Below are 21,985 nucleotides of genomic sequence, written 5' to 3'. Positions count from 1 at the left end.
CTCAGTTCCTGGCCTTACAGGGGAACAAATATTATAATTGTCCATGAAGAACGTGTAGGATTTTCTCACCCCCAGGTGGGAAACCCCTTCTGCCCGAGAGAACCTGGAGGGTTCAGTGAGGTAACACATCCCCTCGGCCCTCCCCTCCCAGGGAACAGGTGCTTTTGAAGAGCACAGGGAGAAAGAGTCAGCAGATTATCTCCAAACATCTTACGGGTTGTTCATTAGGCCTTTCCCCATCAAATCTTTGACCAGAGAAGATGACTCCCTCAACTGTCTTGAATTTTCCCCCAGGTAACCGTCCAGCCACTTAAGAGAAGAGTGGGAGCCTTCAGCTCCTCTCGACGGGGCTGCAAACAGCTTCCAGGGCGGATCCATCCTTCATGTTCATTAACTCCGTGGAGCAGATCCACCCCCCTGCAGACTCTTTAAGGGCAGCCACACCTGTCAGGGGTGTCAGGTCTCAGGAGAATGGACCTCTATCAGCCCCTGACCCCATTGCCCAGCCCTCGGGGTGACTCCCCAGCTGCACTTCTGCCATAAGCAGGCACAGTGAGTCTCTGGTGAGGATGTCTGTGGAGCAAACCTGTCCCAGCTCAGGTGCATGCGCACAAAGGACAAAAACTAGATGCAACTCTGGCTAATTTAAGCAAATTGATTATTTAAGCAGAATATATTAATTAATATAGAAGAGCTAGAAAGCTAGAGTCAGAGACAAAGCCACCAGAAATCACAGAATCACAAAAGTCTAGGGGCTGAGCCATAAGAATCAAAATCAGACCAAGGAACTAGTCCAGAGACACCATGGACACTACTGTCCCAATGCTTCTAGGAAACAGTTGTGGCTGCCCCCTCAGCAGAATGGATAGTGTGCTGGCCAACTTTCTATCCCTAGGGCATGTGCCCATGTAGTTTTCAGGGACATTAGGAAAGCCAGCATTTGTCTTTCTCTCCTTCTGCAGAGGGAGGCAGGCTGCTCTTGCTGCAGTGGAGGTTTTCAAACACAGTAAGCTGGTTCAAATGCTGGGCAACAAAAAGGAAAACTTTAGACCATACTTGCCTTCACTGATCCTCTAGATTAACCCCTGTTCCCAGGCCTGATCTTGGTTGCCACTGAGAGCCTGATCTAGTGTCCCAGAGAAGCTTACAGCTCAGCCAGGTGAGGCTATCATGCCATCTTGCAGAATCCTCTCACTCCCTACTTCCTGCAAAAGCTATGGTTCCTGTCATTGCTATTAATAACCACTATGTGCCAGGCATTCTAGACACTATTTCCTTCATTTCCCAAGTAGTGATGGTTCTACTGTAGCCACTGTGGCTGATCCACGGAGTAACAAGGAGTACTGGAACAACTTGCTAAACATCCTACATTTACAGGTGGGGAAATAAAGGAACAGAGAGGGAAAGTGTATTGCTGAAGTCACACAGCTAGTTAGTTAGTGGAATGGCCCCTGCTGCCTTCCTCAGGGCTCTGCCTGAAACTGGAGGAGACTCTCCCAGGAAGCCAGAGGTGTGGCATCCCCAGCACAGACTCTGTCTTTCTGGCTGACCCTGGAAAAGAAATGCATGGTATTTTTTAAGTGATGGCACTAATGTTCCTGGGTGTGTAAGCCTGGCTTCCCTCTCCAGCCAGGGAGCTGGCCCCAAATGGTGGAACCTTGCAAGTGGTGGCATGGCAGAGTCTGGCAGAAGTGGGTGCCAGAACCCGGGTAACTGGTTCTTTTAGAACCAAGCCCAAGTGGAAGCTGGGAGAATAACAGCTCTGTTACCCTCCTAGACAGATCTGAGATTCTCCAAGAACTGTGCTGTACAGGAGCATGTGTGCTCACACACACACACCACGCACAAGCAATACACAGAGGCATTAAGTGGTGATTCACTTTTGGTTTTCTAAACAAAATGCAGGACAGAAATAAATATAAGGATTAGCCAAAAAGGTCAATTATTGAAATATGTACCTGGTCCCTACTTCTCCCCACCCATCCTCCAGCCTTTAATCAGAAGCCTTAAAGGGGAATCAAGCTGATCCACTTAGGTTTTTCCTTCCCTTCCCTTTTTGACAACCTGGGTCAAATATATGCAACTGCAGCAGAGACTAGCAGCAGGGGTTGAGATAAAGGCTCATCTAAAAAGTAAATGGTTGGCTCCTGATCAGCTGAGATTTTGCTGCAGATTAATTTCACACAAAGGTCAGACTGTTAAATTCTATGGCAGAGAAAGAGGCCACACGAAGATGGAGCAGATGCACACAGGCCCCTGACCCCTGTCACCCTTTCCTCCTGCAGGAGGGGACTCATCACCTGGTTGAGAGTGGGCGATACGACACAAGGGAAGATTTTACTGTGGTCGTACAGCCATTCTTTGAAAAAGTGGACATGCCAAAGACCTCGGTAAAGAAAGCAGGCCTCCTGGATAAACGGGAACCACAGAAGTGGACAGCTGTTTCTGAGCATCCCCTGTGTTATCTGGCATCGCCATAACACGGCCCCTTTTTCTGCCCTGTGACCAGGAGGGGTTGCCTGACAGCTCCTTCTTCGCTCCCGACTGCTTCCACTTCAGTAGCAAGGCTCATGCCCACGCAGCCAGCGCCCTCTGGAACAACATGGTAAGATGGCTCACGTGGGACAAGTGATTCCTCCCCTGAGAAGAGAAAGTCTCAGGCAAGCTTTCGGGGGACCCCTGAGGCTGCATGACTCCCCACCCAATGGTGGTGACAAGGCCCTTCCCCTCCGTCTCTTGCTCCCTTCTCCAGCCCTGACCTGCGTCCTGGCCTTTCCCATCTCCTTCCCTCTTCCTTACTCCCCATCTCCTGCTTCTTGGTTTAGCTGCAACCTGTCGGCCAGAAGACAACTCGGCATAATTTTGAAAACAAGATCAATATCACGTGTCCCAACCAGGTAGAGTGGAAGCTCATCTTTGTGGTGGATTCACCTCAAGCATCTTTTCTAGTCTTCTAAAATCTCTGATTAAGGTTTCTCATGCATTTCGTCCCAGATTCTCACCCCATCGCCAGCTCTGTTTACCTATCTGCCCACTGCAGACTCCACTTAAGCATTCCCAATGCCCTATCTTCTTAGACTGTGAGGGACAACAGTCCCCAGCATCTTGGAGGCCCTAGGGTGCTGCTCCACCCCTCCATGGGCAGGGAGCCCCTGCATGCAGCTCTTTCCAGCCAGGAAGGGGCACATGGCAGCACCATCTGGCTCTCATATTGAAGACTAGGGATGGGAGAGATTGTCAAGGGCAGGATGGGACAGAAGGGCACCCTGTCTCCATGTAGCCACTGCCTCCATGGCAGGATGGAAAGAGCAGGGAACTGAGACCTGGACTAGTAGCTGCTAGGACAGAGTTTGGGGTGGCAGAGGGTGGGAGTTGGAAGCTGGAGCTAGGAAAGGAGACAATAACTGGGAAGGCAAAGCAGAACTAGACCCCCCAATTCACTCATAAATTGCCCAATTCTTGGACCTCAAAGCACCTGACTCTTCTTGCCTGGGCAGGAAGGATGCCAGGCTGCTGCAGGGTGGGAGTGGCATGGGGTGGGGGGTGGATGGGAACCTAGGGAGTAGGGGACACAGGTTTGTAGTAGCAGAAAGTGGTGCTCTGTTAGGAGGGAGAAAGGTCGAGAAAGAGGTGACCAGCCTCCACAACCAGCTGGGTAGGAGGCAGAGAGCAGAGGGGCTCACTCCTGGGGGCCACTGAAGGGCTCATTCTAACTGTTCCTGCCATTTGGGCTGCAGAGAAAGCCCCAGTGCACCCTGGGAGGGGGCCCACAGCAGTCAGCTTGGCAGGGAGGGGATTGGGAATGTGGAGCAGGGTAGGCTGAGAGTGTGGGAAGTGCTTGTGCCTGAGGTAGTACTTCTTGAAGGCTGGCAGCGGACAGCAGCTCAGGAGGTGAGCTGAACACACTGTAGCGGCTCCTTCCTCCCCTTCTTACAGGCCTGGCCCTTCCTGAGCACCTACAGGAACAGCGTGCAGGTAACCCCTTGTTGCCTTTCTGCTCACAAGCCAATGCAGCGGGCAGCCCCAGAGCCAGGACTAGCTCAGCTGGGCAGGTGGGGATGTGGGTGAGGGCTCCTGATGGGCAGCCAAGGGGCTTTAATACTATTTTATAAAATCCACCCACCTACACCTGTTCAGACAGGGTGGAGGGCAGAGTAAGCTCCACTGATAACAGCCTGGAAAGGGGGCCAGCCAGTTAAATCACAGCCTCTTGAAAGGTGGAAGTGAAGATAACTGTCCTCAGAAAGCGGCTGCAGAAGCAGGGCTGGGGTGGGATGGGGTCGCATTGTTTGGTTGATGCCCCAGTTCTCGCGCTGGATGGGGGAGGGGTGTGAACTAGGTCAGCAGATCCCAGCTTGGCTGAGACTCCAAAGCACCTACGGAGGCCTCTTCTTCAAATGCCCCTCTAGGCCCCTTCCCAGGGGGCCCAAGAGTCTGTGTGCGTTAGAGCTCTCTGGGTGAGTCTGATGCCCAGCCATTCTCTCTGGTCCCTTTCCACACTGTGATTCTGGGATTCATTCAATGCCCTTAGGGTCATGGGAGCCAGCTACTGTGTGAGGACAGGATGCCTTCTGCCTCGCCGCCCACCTCGGGTAAGCTTCTATCACATACCAGGACCCACGGTTCCCCCGCAAGGAGTCAGCGGCCACTGAGCGCTCTGACAAGACTTTCATATTTAACTACATGACACTCATGGCTGGTGCTTGCTCCCCATCTGGATAGTCACCTGGGACAAGGCCCTGCTTTATGCCCCTCCACCCTGTAGGGTCCACAGCGGCCAGGCCAGAAACCAGTTGCTGCCCTCCCAAGTCAGCCCATTAAAGGGAGGCCATGAGCTCCCCCTCAGCGGCCCACCCTGTGGTGTGACCTCACCAAGGCCCAGAGGTGGGGATGGGTGCCCAGAGAGTCCCATGGGGAAGCCAGGGCACATCTGGTCGCACACTCAGGCCACAGCTGGTGTCCCACGTGACCCCTGACCCTTAGTGGTGGGATTCCATCTGCCTTCTCTGCCACCCCTCATCCTTCCCTCCCCATCTCAGCACTCACTCCCTCACCCCATAGGTCCAGGGTTGGTTTATTGTGTTTCTTATGGGGAAACTGGCTTCATAGGACCTCTGCCCCATGACCCCAAGGACACCCAGTCTTGCATGGCCCAAACACACTCACAGGTCATGGTTCTCATCTTGCTTAGAGCAAGAAGCACTAGACTCTGACTACAGCTTCCTTCCCACAAACACAAGTGCGCTTGTCTTTCCAGTGCATGCCCTGAGACCCGCAGATATCCAAGTTGTGGCTGCTCTGGGGGATTCTCTGACCGTAAGGACTCCTGGGCCCTGGGCGGGGTGGGGTGGGGTGGCTGCGTCAGTTCCAGGTCCCAGTTCCCCTGAGTCGGAGCCCTGCCCTCCTGATCTCCGCATTACCCTTCCCCTCTGTCCTGGCTCTGTCAGTCCACGAGCATGACAGTGGTTGGATTTTGCAGCCACTTTCTCAATCAGGCGTGCAAGGGAAAGTGTTTCTCAGGAGTGAACTGAATTGTCTCAGTGGAGGTTTTGAACACCTAACAACACTTTTAAACAATTGAAAAAATATGTCATTTTGGCTTAAAAAATTTAAACCTACCTTTGGCTACTCTTTTCCCTTTGGATTATGCTTTACACACAGCTCAGAGCCTCACATCTGTTTCCTCTTTGCATATTCACAGAAAGCAGCAAAGACCATAGTGGAGGCTAAAGTTCTACTCTTAAGTTCCAAGAAATAGGGGTATTTCACCATCCCAGATCACCACTTCCTGGCAGCACTTCTAAGGCCATGAGAATGCCAGAGGGAAAAGGGGAGAAAAGTGAAGTTTCTGAAAAATCTGTCTACTGCAGTCCACTTAAGCCTATAGACTCTTTCTTCATGCTTTTAAAGAATATAAGAGCATGACGCAGGTGGTAATGATACACCAGTGTCTCACATTTGCAAAGCACTTTAGAATTTTCAAAACTGTTTTTATAACTATGATCCAGTTTGGCCATCAAAACAGTCCTGTGATATAAGCAGAGCATGTCCTTGGTTCAGCAAGGAGGCAGCTGAGATTCAGGGAAGGTACACAACTGGGAAGGAGTCTGGCAGAACCCAAACCTGGTCTGCTGACTCCCCACCTGGTGTTCTGCTCATGCCACCGCCACCGTGAGTGCCTTGGGAACTGCCTGTGTAAGACCTGCACATACACAGCCTCCCTTTTCTGTGACTTGCTGATTCTCTTGTGGATTTGGTGTGTTTTCAAAGGCTGGCAATGGAATTGGCTCCCAACCAGATGACCTTCTTGATGTCACTACTCAGTATCGGGGGCTGTCATATAGGTAATGTTACCCCTTTCCACCCATGCTCACCCCCAGAGATTGGGTGGGGGTTTGTCTCTGATAAATGAATAAGAGCAAGGACCAGGTTTGGAAGGGGCTTTCAGAAGGAAAATGTGATCATATGATAAGTAGAGTGGATATTTACTGTCAATATGTTTTTCTTTCTTAGTTATTCAGAAAAAGAAAACTAGGGTTCTTATCAGACTCCTGGGTCAACAAATCCAGCATGAAATGCACCCAAAAAGCACCAAATCTCTGAGTCTTCCCCTGCCTATTTGTGTGTATATGTGCCTGTGTAGATGCTCCTATGTCTCTGTTTACCGTCTGTATGTATGTATTCATGTCGTTCGTAGTCACACCTCTGCCTTTATGTATATGTGCACATCTGTACAGAAAATTCAGAAATGCAACACACACTTCAGGAGGAATAACCAAGACAAAATCACAACCACAGGTGTGCTGTCCCCTGCCACGTGTCTGCACAATATGAGGCATTGAGGCAGGTGGGTGAGAGGAATGTGCAGGAAACAGAGGCAAACGCTCCTGCTCAATTGGCAAGTACTGTTTGCAAATACATGATGCCTGAGTGCTACAGGAATATAGGAGAGGGAGTAATTCACCCTGCCAGCAGGCAGAGAAGGTGGTACCACAATTATGTCTTGACAGATTAGCAATGAGATGGATGAGAAAAGGCATCCCAGACACAGAAGCAGAGAAGTTCCTGGTGGGTCAGGCGAGCAGTTAGATACGGGTATTCTGAAGTTTCTTTCTTTCCTAATAAAGTTTACCTTTATGTAGGCTTCATGGTAGCTGGCGATTAGCTCAGAATTCACAACTAGAACAAAACCAGCCACAAGAGGGCAGAGTGCTAATGAGAAGCTGGGTGGCCCCAAAACACGCCTGCTGCTCCTTTTCCTTCGGAGTGCATTCAAATGAAATGTTTCTTCTCAGCCAGTGAGAGGGAGCAGTGTGGGGATGATTAGCACTGGGACAACCGGGAGGACAGTCCAGAGAGAAAGGTTTTCCTGGGTGGGAGAGGCATCCTCACTCACCCTCAGAGAGGATGTGGGCAGGTCAGCATGAGGACCTCACCCTCCCAGAAGGGAGTCAAGGCCTCCAGCACCCAGGTCCTCCGGCATTCCACATCCCCTCAGCCAGGGAGGGGGTCTCTAACAGCAGCCACAGAACAGCAGCCTTGCCTCCTGATGGCTCTGCCCCCAGTGCTTCAGAGGCTGCAAGAAAAAGGAAAGCCAGAGGGAAAGAAGACGGATTTTTATTACGATTCAGGAAAAGCATGAGGTGGTGGCAGCTGCACTTAGTCTTAGTCAGAGAAGGCAATGGCCTCACATCCCAGTGTGGAAAATAGAAAACAAAGCAGACAAACCAGCCAGCAGATGATAGGTGAGCTCTGCCTGCGGAAGCAAGGTGATCTGCCCATCAACAGTTCAGCTGGGCAGATTCCTGGGATTCAGACACAAACAGGCAACTTCCTGCTACACGTTTCTCTGAGAATAGGAAAATTCCGCCATTGTTTCTTCCTACAAGTGAGATCCAGGAAAGCCTAATATTTCCATCTTCCAGTTCTAATTCCAAGACCTCATATATTCAATGACTGCTATCCCTTAAAACTCTTTATGTGCTCTAAATATTTCAAGCACCCACCTGTGTGTGAAGATGCACATGTGTTAAAGATGGGGGTGCTGGGCCAGAGTCTGAGGGACAGTCAGACACTTGGCAGAATAGTGTTTCCCCATGTGTTCCATGGAACACTAGCTCCCTGTGGGTTCCTTAAGAGGGCAAAATTATTTGCATTTTTGGGGAAACATTACCTACTGTATCCTTCCTCTGGAAACTTCACATGCATATTAAGAGTTCTGAGAAACTCTACAATGCAGAAATCTGTTTAAATTGCATCTGTTCGCACCAGTGTTTCCCTTTACCCCAGTATACTTTCTTTGTTCATGATACCTATTGGCATCCCTTGGGAAATGTCCATGTAGGAGGCTAATCTGAGGAAAGCAATTTTTTGAAGCCACTAAAGCTTCTGGATTAAGAATGCTATGGAATTAATAATTTTAGGTAAATTTGCAGTGTGAGCCTCTTCTGGGAAACAAAAAGCGGACAAAGCAGACCTCATAGACTTGGACAGGGCAGAGGATCCAGAATTTGGGGGAGGTGTGTGGCTATGAACAGGAAGTGCAGAAGTTAGGTTTGGTGGTGACGATTTCCCAGGCCCCTTGACCTGTGAGCAGCAGAGAGCAGTGAGAGGTTCGAGCTTTGGCTGCCTTAACAGTGCAGCAGACCCAGAGGTCTTTAGAGCATTGCTTTTTCTTCAGTTGAAATAAATTTGCTTGTTTGGCATCATTCAAAAGACTAAAATAAACTTTGCTTGCCAAAAAATGCATTTGTTTGACTTGTTAATTAGGAATTCAATCTCATATTACTGAGACTCTTTCAAGAAAGGGTGTTGAGCATCTACTCTGTATTTCTCTGTGCACTGTGGGTGAGAATGGATGAACAGCACCCAGCCTTGGAGCTCATGGTGTAAAATAAATCACGTTGCTCTGAAGGGTCTCATATGCACTAGCTGATTCATATGGATTGAGATTCTTTTGTGTTTCACATAGTTCTAGCCAAAGTGAGGGCGTAAATATTTTTGCTCCTTCATAATTATTTGTATAATTCCATTTTGTCCTGGAAATGTTCACTCTAAAATGGACTCAAGAGATCTCTGTGGTCTCGATCATCACCACACTTGTTTTAGAACAAAGATACTTTCAGGCAAGCAATTACAATAGAAAGTATTTGATGTGTATGTGCTCATGTATGTCTCTATGTTTGTGTTCATGTTTATTAAAGGAGAAAAGGAGGCAGTTAGAATACAGTGATTGGAGGAGGTATATGGATTTATAATTTCCTTCCAAGTGTAAAGTACTCTTATTAAGCGCATTTAGTACAAAGAAAGGAGAATCAGTAGGCAGCTAAAGCAGCTGCTTCATGCAGAGTTGGAAAAGAATTGGAAGTGCAAACAAAACATCCAACCACCGGCCAAGTTAGGTTCAGACATCTGATGGGAGGTGGGAGAGACACAGCTAAGTGCGGTAGAAGGGAAGGGCTCACCGGCTTCTGTCTCTCTACCCCTTAGGGCAGCCGAGCCTTTGACTTAACCGAGCCCTTGACCATGCTGGTATGAAGCAGTCACTCCACTCCAAGCATTTCCTTGACTTGAAAAGTCATGACTTTGATTCATGGCCTGTCGTTTGGAAATCTGTACCACTGGGATGGATGCTAATGCTGTGTTCTCAAATCTATTGGCTTGAAATAATATACTGAGATTGAGGAGGGAGGCACAGAAGAAAAATAACAGTAAATACAGTGCATCTGAACCCTGGACTTCGTTAAAATAGAAATACTTCTCTCCTTGCCTCCCACATGTATTCAATTTAAATGCATGGAAGGAAAGGAAATTTTTAGTGTGTTCTGAGGTTAGATTGAGAGCCATGAAACTAGATTTGAATAGGTAAAATCAGATTGGCCATTGGAAAAAGCAGTGGGAGGCCGTCCCCTGAACTTTCCAGAAAAATTTGCCTCGCCACTGAGCAAGAAGAGCGAATCCATTTTCTAAAGGTCTCTAGCTCCAGCTGACTTTTAGTTGTCTTTATGGTTTTTAGTTTCTTCTAGAAAGCGAATTAATCCCTATGCACCACAGCCTCCTACTTTATAAAATGGAGATCATCACATCTGCATCAGAAGCTTGTTTGGACATGTGGGATAATTAATGTAAGACTTGTTCCTGGCTGGGCACATAGGATATACTCAGCTTAGCGCTCTCCCTCCTGATTCAGTGGAAAAGAGAAACAGCTCTCTTTTGCCTTCAAATACTGGATTTGGGGACAACTAGGGGCTTTAAATTTTCTGAGAATCCCCCAAACACCACGAGAAGGGTCTGACACATTTTACAGGTGCTGATGACATGGGCACTAAGAAGGGTGGGGGCTCGCTTGTAAAGCGTCTGTACTGATTCCACCTCACTGATCTGCTCACTCCCTACAGTTCAGGAGGGGATGGCTCCCTGGAGACTGTGACCACTTTGCCGAGTGAGTAAAGAGATTCCATCTGAGCAGCAGGCTTCCTGAGAGTGCTTTCAGCTGAGCAAGGAGGAAGCAGCATCTTCCTCACAGAGTACCGCTGGGACGGGAGGAGAGGCCTGTGGACAGGTAGCTGAAGGGGGTAGACTAAATGCTTACTTGGAGCTGGAGACCTGGATTCCAGCCCCGGCCCTTCGGTGTGCTTGCCAGGTGACTGAGGGCCAATCACCAAGCATTCTGAGCCTCAGGTTTCCTCAGCTGGCCCAGAGGGTGTGGAAACAAATGAGACAGGGAGTATTCACTGCACTGTGAATTGTGAAAAATAAAAAACTGAGAGGCTCTTGCTGCTTTGGCCCTGTCATCAGGCCAACTCACAGAGACCCAGACTCCTGTCAGACCCACACACACACACACACCCTCCCTGCCTCTTCCAGGCAGCATGAAGACGATAATGCAGTCCCCTTTGGGGACCCTGGGCCAGAGAAGATATCCTGGCCTTCCATCCCAAGCTCTCTCTGTCCTCTTCCAGATATCCTTCGGAAATTTAATAGAAATCTCAAAGGCTACGCGGTGGGCACGGGTGATGCCAGTGAGACAAATGCGTTTCTCAATCAGGCTGTTCCTCAAGCAAAGGCTGAGTATGGCATTCGGGGAGGGTCCTGTGGGGAGAGTGTGGGAGGCACATAGTTCCCCTTAAGATTGGAATACTGACCTCCACATGCAAAGAGGACACTCAGTGACTCTCAGAGGCTCTCAGCCACTCTCCTCCCTGGTTGCCCTGTGCCTAAGGCCCCCGCGGGGAGGTTGGAGAGGCTGGAACTCGGACAGGAGCCACAACCCGGGAGGCTGAACTCCTGACTTTGCTTCCCTGGGCAGCATGTTCTAATCATGCAGCTAACTGCCCGACCATATCCAATGTTTGAAGCTTCTCACGGCCTAATGGTACAAGAGAGATTCACTCTCTCCAAAGCCTCAGAAGTGGCGATTCCCCAAAAGCACATCAACTAAATGGATGGGCAAGCCAGAATCTCTAGACGTAGAGGCTTCTGGGGTGACAACTCGTGTCCTGTCCCTAGGCCTACCATGGAGCTAATAGGAGATGCTGGGGGGAAGCCAGAAGCGGCCGAAGCAGAACTGTTCAGCCTCTCAGGATGGACAGTGTATATTCCCCACCTCTTTCTAAAAGAAGGATTTAGTAGCTAAGTGTACAACAAAATAGCATATACATAAGAGAGAAAAATCACAGTCACTGGTGAAGCAGGGGAGGAAGAAGCAACTGTGTCAATAGGAGCATGTTTATGGTTGTGCCTGAGCATCAAACTCATGGCTTCCTGGCAGCCAGGGAAAAAAAGAGGAAGCATGCCAAAACTTTCACAGGTCTGATTGCAGGGTCTGCACCTGTCCCTCAAGGGGGACAAATGCTTTCCTAGCATGGGATCCTAAAAGACACTTTGCAGGTAGACTCCTGAAGAGGAGAGCATGGGTAACAGATAGAACGGCAGTCCCCTTGACTACAGCTCTAGGACAAACACACAGTTGGCTTTTCAAAAGGCTGTTGTAATCCTTCTCCAGAGCAGGCAAGCAGCTCCTTGCCCCCCTGAGCCTCAGGGTCTCTGCCAGTTCATACAATGGGGATAATGCCATGGAAACCCCAGGTCAGCCCCTTAGGAGGAAAACTCCAGACACTATCCCTCACCAGCACTGATCTCCTCTCCTTCCCAGGGAACTCACGAGCCAAGTCCAGACCCTCGTACAGAGGATGAAAGATGATCACGTGAGTCAGATTTATGGTTATTTTTAAACACTGATTTTCTAACCCACCAAAGTCCCCACATGAAATGGTCTGCCATGAAACACTGAGCCCCCTGTCAGTGGAAGGCAGCCCCTAACAGAGGGGATTATATCAGTGGGAGAGTGGGACGGGGCTGCTACTGATCACAGTGACCTCAAAAGTCCCTCCTGAAGCTAAGGTTTTACGGTCTATAAATAAAACTCTTAAATTATTTCAGCTCTGAGATTCTATTATTTCAAGTGGGCAAGGAAGTCTTAGAGGGTTGAATGGGTTTCCCAGAGCTGTGGCACCTTTTTGTTGGTTGGGGACCATCCGGCATTTGCCCCCTCTGTGTAGAGCATGCGTTTCCACGAGGACTGGAAGGTCATCACGGTGCTGATCGGAGGCAGTGATTTGTGTGACTACTGCACAGACTCGGTAATGCGGGCGGGCCAGGCTTACTCACTGTTCCCGGCTTTGACCTTTAGGCCTTGGAGATCTCTGAGCACAGTCCCTAGAACCAACCCTAGGATTTTCCAACAATGCCTTGTGTGTGTGTGTGTGTGTGTGTGTGTGCATGTGCACATACACATACACATGAACACATGTGCACATACACGTGCTTCTTACCCAGCGGCCCTCAAGCTTCTGGCTCTACCTGCATGTCCCAGGTGTGAGGGAGCAGGTATATGTTGTCCCTACTCCCCTCTCTTACAATTCCTGAGAATCCAGAAAGAGAAGAAACTAAACCCAAGCAGCTGGAAGAAGGACTCAAAGGTTCCAGTCTTCTGACTGGCCCGTCTTTGACAACAGGGTAGTCGATTGTCAACTCAGATTCCGACAGGATAAGCTGGTCCCACAGGAGGCCAGAGAGGAGAAAAAGTCTTTGGGGTGAGCCAGGGTGGGGGCCTGCAACTGCCCCACCACCCTCTCCCTCTAACCAGCTCCTCGTCCCCGTCCTGTCTCTTCCCAGAATCTGTATTCTGCTGCCAACTTCTTCGACCGTCTCCGCAATGCCTTGGACATCCTGCATAGAGAGGTTGGTGGGGGTGGGGGCACTCCCTCAAGCTGGACACAGCTCAAGCATGGTGGGGGGAATGGTGGGTGGGGGAACGAAGGTGAAGTGTCCCCTCCCCTGAAGGGGACAGCCAAGGGCATGGGCTCCTTCTCTTCCCCGAGTTTGGGGCCTACCCCCAGGGAAGCCTCATTCCCTTTGGGTTGCCCAGAAGGATCCCAGACTTGGAGAAGAGAAGGCAGTGTGTACTAATTGCCCCCCAGCCCCACCTGGGGCACCCCCTGGTGGCAGCTGAGTGCTCCCAGGCTGGGCACTGACTCTGAGCCATAGGGTGTGTCTAGAGCGACCGTCTCTGGTCCTGTGCCCAGCAATGTGTTCTCTCCCTGCCCTGGCACGGGCGGGCCACCCTGGCTGCCTGGAAGGGAGCTCTCGGGTCACCAGTTGCCTCCCTGGTGTCTGAGACCCCAGGGCTGCCCCACGGAGTCCATGGGCTTAAAGGAAATGATTGGGAGATAACATCCTGCTAAGCAGGGCAGCTATCTCACCAGATCTAGAGCTCCCTAGCTGATGGCTAAACAGAGTGGAACGCCCAGCATGTAGATGCAGGCCTGCCATGCTGTCCCACTCCAGGAGGCACCACGTGGGCAGCATGGCCCATAGGGTCCTTTGGTACCCCTGTGTAAGTGCCTCCCCAGATCTCTGCTCAGGGCCAGCTGAGCTAGAGTTCCACAGGGATCCCCACTTCTCAGGACCCTCAGGCAGCTCGAGGGAGATGCCCCCTGGGGCCCCTCTCCCATCTCCAGCCTTGCCTTCAGGTCCCCAGAGCCCTGGTCAACCTCGTGGACTTCATGAACCCCAGCATCATGCGGCAGGTGTTCCTGGGGAACCCAGACAAGTGCCCGGTGCAGCAGGCCAGGTAGGCAGGGGCCAGCTGCCCCAGCAGGAGGCGCCCTCACCCCTGGTCTGGCTCATGCAGCTGTGACTCCTGTGTCTCTTGTCACAAATCTATAAAGGGGGTCTTGTGCCAGGATCACCGCCTGCTAGGAAATTGGAGCCATGCCCTCCCTTACCCAAATCCAGGGCACCAGCAGGGACCTCTGTGATATGGGAGAGTCCTAGGGGGAGAGATCAGGGTGGGGACAAAAGCCGGGGATTGAGAGACAGTGTAGCCCAGCCTGTGAGAAGGGGCAACATTAGGGATGTATACGTACACGGCCAAACTGAAACAAAATATGAAGTGACCCACATGATTCAGTTCACTTTATGGGAAGAAGCATATTAGGGAGGAACACAAGGGAACTTCAGATTGGGAGTATTTTGTTTCTTAACCAAACACTAGATGACAGTTACTTGGGTATGTATTTTATTATTCTTCATACCATATATATACATTTATTTATTTAACAAATACTTGTACAAACACTGTACACCAGGCACTATTCTGAGTGCTTTAGGGATGACATCTTTTATATCTTTATGTATATTTTATGGGCATGAAATAATTCATAATAGAAAGGGACAGTAGGGTACCAGTGTGAGGTATGTGGGGCATGAGCATCAGAGGCCCCCAAACACCAGCTCCAATATCAGAGGTTGCATTTTTATTTTATTTTTAAAATGTAAACGTTGAATTTTCATTGCCTACATTCATTTGTTCATCACAAGTGCTGCAGGCCCAGTGCTGGCAGCCCAGTGCTTGTACTCTGTTAACATGAGAGGGTGTGCTTGAGACTTGAGTCCTGGGCAGGCCTGCAACCCGCCCCTCAGCATGTGTGTCAGAGCCTCATGTCACATACTCCGGAACCAGAGCCACCCTATGCAGCGGAGCCTTGGCTCCGGCCCTCACGCCAACTTCTCTCTGCACAGCGCTCTGTGTAACTGTGTCCTGACCCCTCGGGACAGTTCCCAAGAGCTGGCCAGGTTGGAAGCCATCACCCAAGCCTACCAGGTGAGACCAGGAAAAGCACCCTTCTATGTTCTGTCCCCCGACTCAGTCAACACAGCAGTGCAGAGTGCCCTAGGGAGGCACGCAGGAAGGAGGAGCTGTTCAGGATTAAAGGGCTGGCACCACCACCTGGGCCCCTGCCTCTGCCCACTTCTGAAGTGCCTCCAGCATCCCGGGTAGAGTCATCACAAAGGAATCCAGGTGGCAAACCCTCATGGGCCAGCTGTGCCTGCTGGCTCACCACCAACTCTTGGCCTGAAGAGGCAGTAGCCCTGGGCACCCCATGCCCACCCTCGTTGCTCCCTGCTGGCCAGCTGCCCCCATCCTCAACACAGGCCACAAATACAGAGATTGTACGTCCTGACCTCGGGGGCCCTCTGGGGACTCTTCCCAGGGTTTTATTCCTTGTGGTACTTCCTCCCTGGCCCTTCAGAGCTTGTAGTTCACTTACAGCAAAACAAAAAGGTAGACTCAACCTGTTTCCCATTCTCTGGAAAGAGATTTGCAGTCAAGTGCCTCTGTGTCCTCAAGGGAAGAGCTGAGCTGGCTCCTTGGCTAGAGAGCTGAGGGAGTAGAGGCTGCCCGCCACCCACACCCTGCGCCCTCTGGGCTCTCAGGCCACCCGGGGCCTCGTGCTGAAGGTGCCCCTGCGTGTGTCCCCAGAGCAGCATGCGTGAGCTGGTGGAGTCGGGCCGCTACGACACGAGGGAAGACTTCTCGGTGGTGCTACAGCCATTCTTCCACAATGTCCAGCTGCCCATCCTGCCGGTATGCTCCCTGCCCTCCCTGGTGACCCTGGAAGGGAGACGAAATTCAAGACAGAGATGCCAAGTGCTCCCAGGGAGTGTGAATAAAATGGGAAAGACACAGGAAGCTCTCCCGGGGCCGGGGTGGTGGGTGCAGCCTCCGTGAACATCTGAACTGCATTCCCAGAGGCTGCCTGGCATGGAGTGTCCTCAGTACTACTGCCAGCAGCTCCTTTTCATGGAACTAGGCCTACTGTGTGCCAGGCACTGTGCTTGCCACACATAAAGTCACACACTGCCTTTTGAGGTGTTTTATCATCCCCATATACCAGAGGCTCAGAGATAGGAGTTGCCTTCCTAAAATCATATAGGAAACAAGGGGCAGAGAGGCAAGATTTAAACATGCCCAACTCCAGATTATTCACTTTCCGCCACACCCACAACACTGCAGCAATAAGAGAGGGTGCTGGGTCTCCATTTCCACCCCAACACTTCTGTCCGAGCAGAAGGACACTGTGAGTGGACCAGGGTGGCGACTTGGTTCTGTCCCCTGGGCCTCCATCCTAAGCACCTCACTTAATTGGAGGGAAGCTGGGAAAAGCTTTGAGCACACCCCTCCCCCACTGCCTTAAGAGAGGGAAGATGGCACACTGCCCTGCTATTGGCTTTGCCCAGGCCTGCCACAGGCTCGGCCCCTTTCTCCCCACCAAGACCACTGGGCCCAGTTGGCCAAGGGCTTTTCCCAGCTGGCCGGCCAAGACTTCCACAGGGACTAGGATCTCATTGCCTCAACCATGGCATGGGCTAGGGCATTGCACAACTGGGCCTAAAAATAGATATGGCACTTTTTTGGTTAAATAAGGGGAATTGTGGGGCCAGAAAGGAGGGCTTAGGGTTACCCAAGGCTATTGATTGGTGGGATTGCTTTGATCTCCCAGGGGTCAGGCCAGTCAGCTGTGGCTCCCTTTCCTCCCTCTGCACTAAGAGGATCTGGAGGAAGTTTATTTTTCTCTTTCAGGACGGGCGCCTGGATATGACCTTCTTTGCCCCAGACTGCATCCACCCAAGTCAGAAATCCCACTCCCAGCTCTCCAGAGCCCTTTGGGCCAATATGGTAAAATAACTGGGATGCCCCTGGGCCTCCGAGGTTCTAGTCTACAGCAAAGCCCCAGCCCCTATAGAATGGAGCTTGTTCTTGGCCTCACTTTGCAAGCAAGGTATAGAGGAACAGTGGCTGGCACATCTGTAGAAGTCTGTAGAATTGAAACTATGGAGTCCTTAAGATTCCAGAATCAACTACACTCTCTCCTATGTGCTCTGAACCCTGATGAGGAGCTCTGCATGAATGCAAGGCAGAACCCTCACATTTACTCAGCGTTTGTATGTGCCAGCATGGAATGTGCTAGGCAGTCTGAGCTTCCCAACATCCCTGCAGGAGAAGCATTATGAGTCCATGAGGAAGCTGAAACCTAGAGAAGCTAAGAGACTTGCCCAATATCCCTCAGCCAGCAACTGGCAGAGCCGGGAGTGGAAGCCAGCCCCCTGAAATCATGCTCGAGCTTCCCCACTGCAGGATGCTGCCTGTGGCTGTTCACTTCAAAGGAAATTCTGACACCTCTGTCTCTCTTTTCTTCCCCAATCAGCTTGAACCACTAGGAAGGAAAACGGATACCCTGAACCTGACAGCAGATATCCCCCTCTCCTGCCCCACTCCGGTAAGAAGGGAGGGCCTGCTTTGTTCCTCCCCAGAAGCCAGAGCTCAGACCTTCCACCCTCATGCTTTGCCACGGACTCCTTGCTGCCCATCCTGCCCCTCGCCCGGGAGTGGAAGGATTTGGGAGGCTGGAAGGATATCAGGGAGAATGGAGAGGGGGATGGAGGGCTCAGCAGCCCTTATCTCTTTGGGAGTAGGAGAAGCAAGGGGAGAGGACCAGGGTGTGAGAGAGGTGGGTTCTTGAAAGGAGGAGTCAAGAAGCCAGAAGGAGGGGGGGAAGGCTTATTTTAACCAGAGCACTAGGAGTGGATGGGAAAATCAGACTGCAGGCTGGAGGCCTAGCGAGAAGCCAGCCAGGCTCAGCAGCTGTGCTAGGTAGTCGTGGGGCCGGGACTGGAATTTCCAGCAGGGATAGGGTCAAAGAGGAGCGCAGTGCTGGAGCAAGCCTGGGAGCTGTGTGGGGGAGGGACCAGTAGGACTGGCCTTGCAGTAACTGGGGCGAGGACTCAGCTTGGGGCTCCTTTTAAGGAGGAAAATGTAAGTGGTTGTTAAACTTGATTTCAGGCCTAGGGTGGGGGCAGGTCCATGCTCCTGTTGCTTTCTGCTCCCTTTTCAAGGTCCCGTCTAATGTTTTTTTGACCTAATAAGGCTGAGGCCAGAGGTCCCTCAGGAGCAGTAAAAGCGAAAGGACCTGACCCAATCTGGGAGGCTGGGTTTCCCCGGTTGGACTCCATCACCCACTCCCAGCCCCCTGGCTGAGCTGGAATAGACCTGCAGCTCCCCCGTGTGTCTGCCAGGGCTCCAGAGGGAGTGGGAGCCCTGCCCAGACCCACGCTCCCTGTCTGCCACCTCCCCCACCTCAGTCTCGGGCACAGGCTCAGCCTTATGTACCCTCAGCCTCACCAGGAGAGCAAGAGTGGTGGAAGGGCTAGGGAAGTGTGGGAGTGACAGCGGAGGGCTCAGTTGCTGGGTCCAGTGCTTGGAGCAAAGGTAATAGTTGAATGACGTAACACCCAGTACAACATGGATGCCTCCAGGCCAAATGGTCAGATGCAGGACAGGGGCGAGGGCTTCTAGGATGCTGACTGTGCCGTGCGTCAACTGTTAAATTGCTAGGTCTTGATCATGTCCAGGGGTTTCTAGGGGAGAGGCCAGGCGATCTGGGTAGTGGGGGCATTTAGGGACTCAGAACAGGGGATGTAAATCATACTGGAGGTAAGAATTTCAATATTTTAAGAGCCCACATGGCCATACTGAACATCAGCAACAGAAAACTTTCCCCAATCTGCCAGTTGCCCTTCCTTCAGGAGTAAAAGTAACAACCCCATTCCAGGACACCACCATTTGCTCTTCCTCCTCCCACTTAAGTACCAGGTTGGAGCCTAGGCACTGGTCAGGGAGAGAACCCTGTCACCATGGGCCTCAAGGCGACATGTGCTGCCCTCTGCTCCAGACCAGACACGGAGCCTGAGAAGAGTGCCACTCCACCCAGCATCCCAGGGCACAGTACGCTCTGCTCCTCCTTCTGGACAGAGCCGGTCTGAGCCATTGGTGAGCAGAGGAGAGCAGATCCTAGAAGCCCAGCCTGGGAGAGCGGTTGCTAGGCAACCCCAGAACCCATTTCAAAGGATCCGTCTGTTGGCCAGCCCAGCCTCACCGCGCCAGGCAATGTAGCATTCTGCATTCCTCAGGTCCTGGGAGCTATAAGCCCACCAGCACCTCAGTGTGAGCTGACAGGGCCCAGGCAGCACATGTTTCCATCCTAGTTATGTTAAACATAGACACAGTGGGCAGGACCCGGTGGGGAGCAGGGGCCTAGATGAATGCGAGCACTGGGGACCTTCTCAGTCTCCTCCCGGCTCTGTCCCCACCCCAGTCAACTGCAAGTGCATTCTGCCCAGCCAGAGTGGGCACTTCACAGCACTCCATGGAGTTCTGTTAGGGTTTTAGGAGATACTTTACAGCCAACTTCTGATTAGCCACTCTCTGGACGTTACTGCTGGCCCGGCCGGCTTCGTGGCCTCTCAGCCCACTCCTTCCCTAACCCAGGGCACCTGACTGTGGCTCCTCCTCAGGCTTTTAAGAAGCCAGCTGAAAGCCCAGCACCATCCCTTCCAGCTCTTAGTCTTCTTGCCCTTTCTGGGCATTTGTCAGTTAACTACCGCCTCCATGGAAGGCCTCCTGTCCTGCGCCTCCAGCTGCAAAACCATCTTGCTTGATGTGTTTTCTAGTTGCTGCCCCTTCTTTTCTCTTTTAAGGATGCTCCTTCCTTCTCCCAGCCTTGAAAATGTGGACATTGTCCAACTCTCCTGTCTCAGTCCCAATTTTCTTTCTCCCTCTCTACAGCCCCTTGCTCTGAGATTTGTCCATTTTCAGGGCTTCCTGTTAGATTTCTGTACCAGGGGCTCCCCACTCTGGTGTTCATTTGTTCTTTACAAATGCTGTATTTCTACAAACTCTTTTCCTGCCCTCTATGTCCATCTCCTGAGATGCATCCCCCCTGGGATGCCCTATGTAGTGTAAGGTCACCCACAAGGCTGCTTAAATTGGATAATCAGGATGTCAACAAAGCCGGGGAATGACAGAGAGAGAGAGAGAGAAACTGAAATGATTTCAAGTGATGTGCCATCCAGTAGTTTATTGTGAGAAAAAGCAGCAGTTTGTTCCTCATACTTCACTGTTCAGTGGTTTTCCGTTTTGAATCATATGTAGGGATGCTGTTATCATTTGTATGCTTTGGACTTCCAAATTTCCTAATCCCACCCTGATCTCACATTACCTCGACCTCAACATTCATTCAAAGATAGTTTTTGTGTAAGGAATGTCAAAAAGGGGCTAAATATTTGTCTTCCCAAACTCTCTGAGCCGGAGGATTTCCCTGTGTCAAAGTTACTGTGGTTTCACAGTTCTGCAGGCGTGACACCTGAGGTGCCCCATCTGCTAGGACTCTTCCTGGTGTCCCTCCTGAATGCCTGCCTTTTCTGTTCTGATTGCTCCCCCACCCCAGTTCAGATCCCATCATTTGGTGTGTTAAAGGTTATCTGGTCCTACCTACCCATTATAAAACACTATATAATCTTGGGATCTCAGCAGGGAAGGCCGTGGGGTCTCTCTGCTGTGATCGCTCATGTAACTGAATCACTACCACTACCCCGCCGAGGCATCCCCCCAGCCTCCACTTAAACTCCCACGCTCTCAAGGCCATGCTTTTCGCACTGCCAGGTAGCTCCCCATTAACAGGTTGTAAAGTCAGCCTCTTCGCTCATGAACCAGCATGTGTTGCATGGGGCAGGGAATGTCAGTGGACATTCCATGTAGTCCTGGTATGTCCTCCTACCACCACCTCCCTCCCATAAGTCTTCTCAGGTCCCTCAACCATTTACTGCAGGCGAGCCTTCAGAGCCCTGTCTCACGCAATAGGTACACATGTCCCTCTTTAGGTTGATGCCCAGGTCCAACTGTACACTCCAGTTTGTCCACGCAGCAGGAAACCACCACTTCTTCACTATGGAACTTTATGCCTAGTAACACAGCCAAGATTTTCCCGGAGCCACTGACTCATGTTGCTAACACACCGGGTGGCTGTCAGGCTCTGACCCCCAGGCAGGCCACACCGTCTTTGCGCAGCTATAACTGGTAGAACATTTCCTTGTGCTGGCATTCAATTGGCTTCACTTTCTACTTATCAGTGTTACAAACCCAGCCAAGAAAGCCAGTAGACTAAATGGAATCCCTCTTCCAAGTAATCTGCTCAACTCAAGGCCTTTAAAAAGCTCTGACTCATGCATGCTCTGTGCCACTGATGGTCAATAAAACAAGACCAGGCACCCCAGGCCGCCTGTCTGCCTCTGCCCTAGACCTGTTTTCATTATCCCTGCTCTGGCCTCACTCCCCACCACATTCCAGTGTCTCCCTGACCTCTGACCCTTTTGATTCAGTCTTCCCTCTCTGGTCCCTTCCCAATCCTTGGGTCATATGACTAAACAGACACTCCCAGAAGGGCAGGGGAAGTCTTTGCCCCTTAGTTCTTCCTGTGCTGGACATTCTGGGACTGGCTCCAGGCCCCAGCCCCTGTGCCCAATCAGGGCTCCCTTGAAGTGGGGGAGAACGATATTAGCAGCACCCCCTCCACTGAGTCTAGTCCTTAAGGACCACACCCCCAGATGTTGCACCCATCACTGCTCTTACCAGACACGCCATCCTTGAATGCTCTCTGCCTGACTGGGTTGTAAACCTCTTTGTGTCCTCCCCTCATTCAAGCCCCTAGAACAGTGCTCTGAACACATGGGCGCTCAACAAACATGGGCCAGTTATTTATAGAATGCTCCCAGATTGCCCTTGTCTGAAGCTGAATGCTCTGGG

At 51.3% G+C, this 21,985-nt stretch overlaps 1 protein-coding gene across 2 annotated transcripts in view; it reads left to right on the top strand.

Moving 5' to 3' along the window:
* The window catches only part of PLB1 (phospholipase B1), a 115,012-nt gene that overhangs the window by 66,383 nt on the left and 26,644 nt on the right, over positions 1-21,985 (top strand). For both annotated transcript variants that reach the window (XM_073214923.1, XM_073214930.1), the window contains exons 27-43: positions 2,286-2,390; positions 2,510-2,605; positions 2,826-2,897; positions 3,937-3,975; positions 4,532-4,592; positions 5,258-5,316; positions 6,271-6,344; positions 10,398-10,441; positions 10,962-11,070; positions 12,155-12,206; positions 12,561-12,641; positions 13,177-13,242; positions 14,034-14,134; positions 15,085-15,166; positions 15,827-15,931; positions 16,928-17,023; positions 17,553-17,624. In XM_073214923.1, the coding sequence (XP_073071024.1) occupies positions 2,286-2,390; positions 2,510-2,605; positions 2,826-2,897; positions 3,937-3,975; positions 4,532-4,592; positions 5,258-5,316; positions 6,271-6,344; positions 10,398-10,441; positions 10,962-11,070; positions 12,155-12,206; positions 12,561-12,641; positions 13,177-13,242; positions 14,034-14,134; positions 15,085-15,166; positions 15,827-15,931; positions 16,928-17,023; positions 17,553-17,624 (1,314 nt within the window). The remainder of the gene's footprint in view (positions 1-2,285; positions 2,391-2,509; positions 2,606-2,825; positions 2,898-3,936; positions 3,976-4,531; positions 4,593-5,257; positions 5,317-6,270; positions 6,345-10,397; positions 10,442-10,961; positions 11,071-12,154; positions 12,207-12,560; positions 12,642-13,176; positions 13,243-14,033; positions 14,135-15,084; positions 15,167-15,826; positions 15,932-16,927; positions 17,024-17,552; positions 17,625-21,985) is intronic.

Source organism: Manis javanica, chromosome 1 (assembly GCF_040802235.1).
Source record: "Manis javanica isolate MJ-LG chromosome 1, MJ_LKY, whole genome shotgun sequence".
NCBI lineage: Eukaryota > Metazoa > Chordata > Mammalia > Pholidota > Manidae > Manis > Manis javanica.
This window is presented reverse-complemented; position numbering and strand designations above follow the sequence as displayed.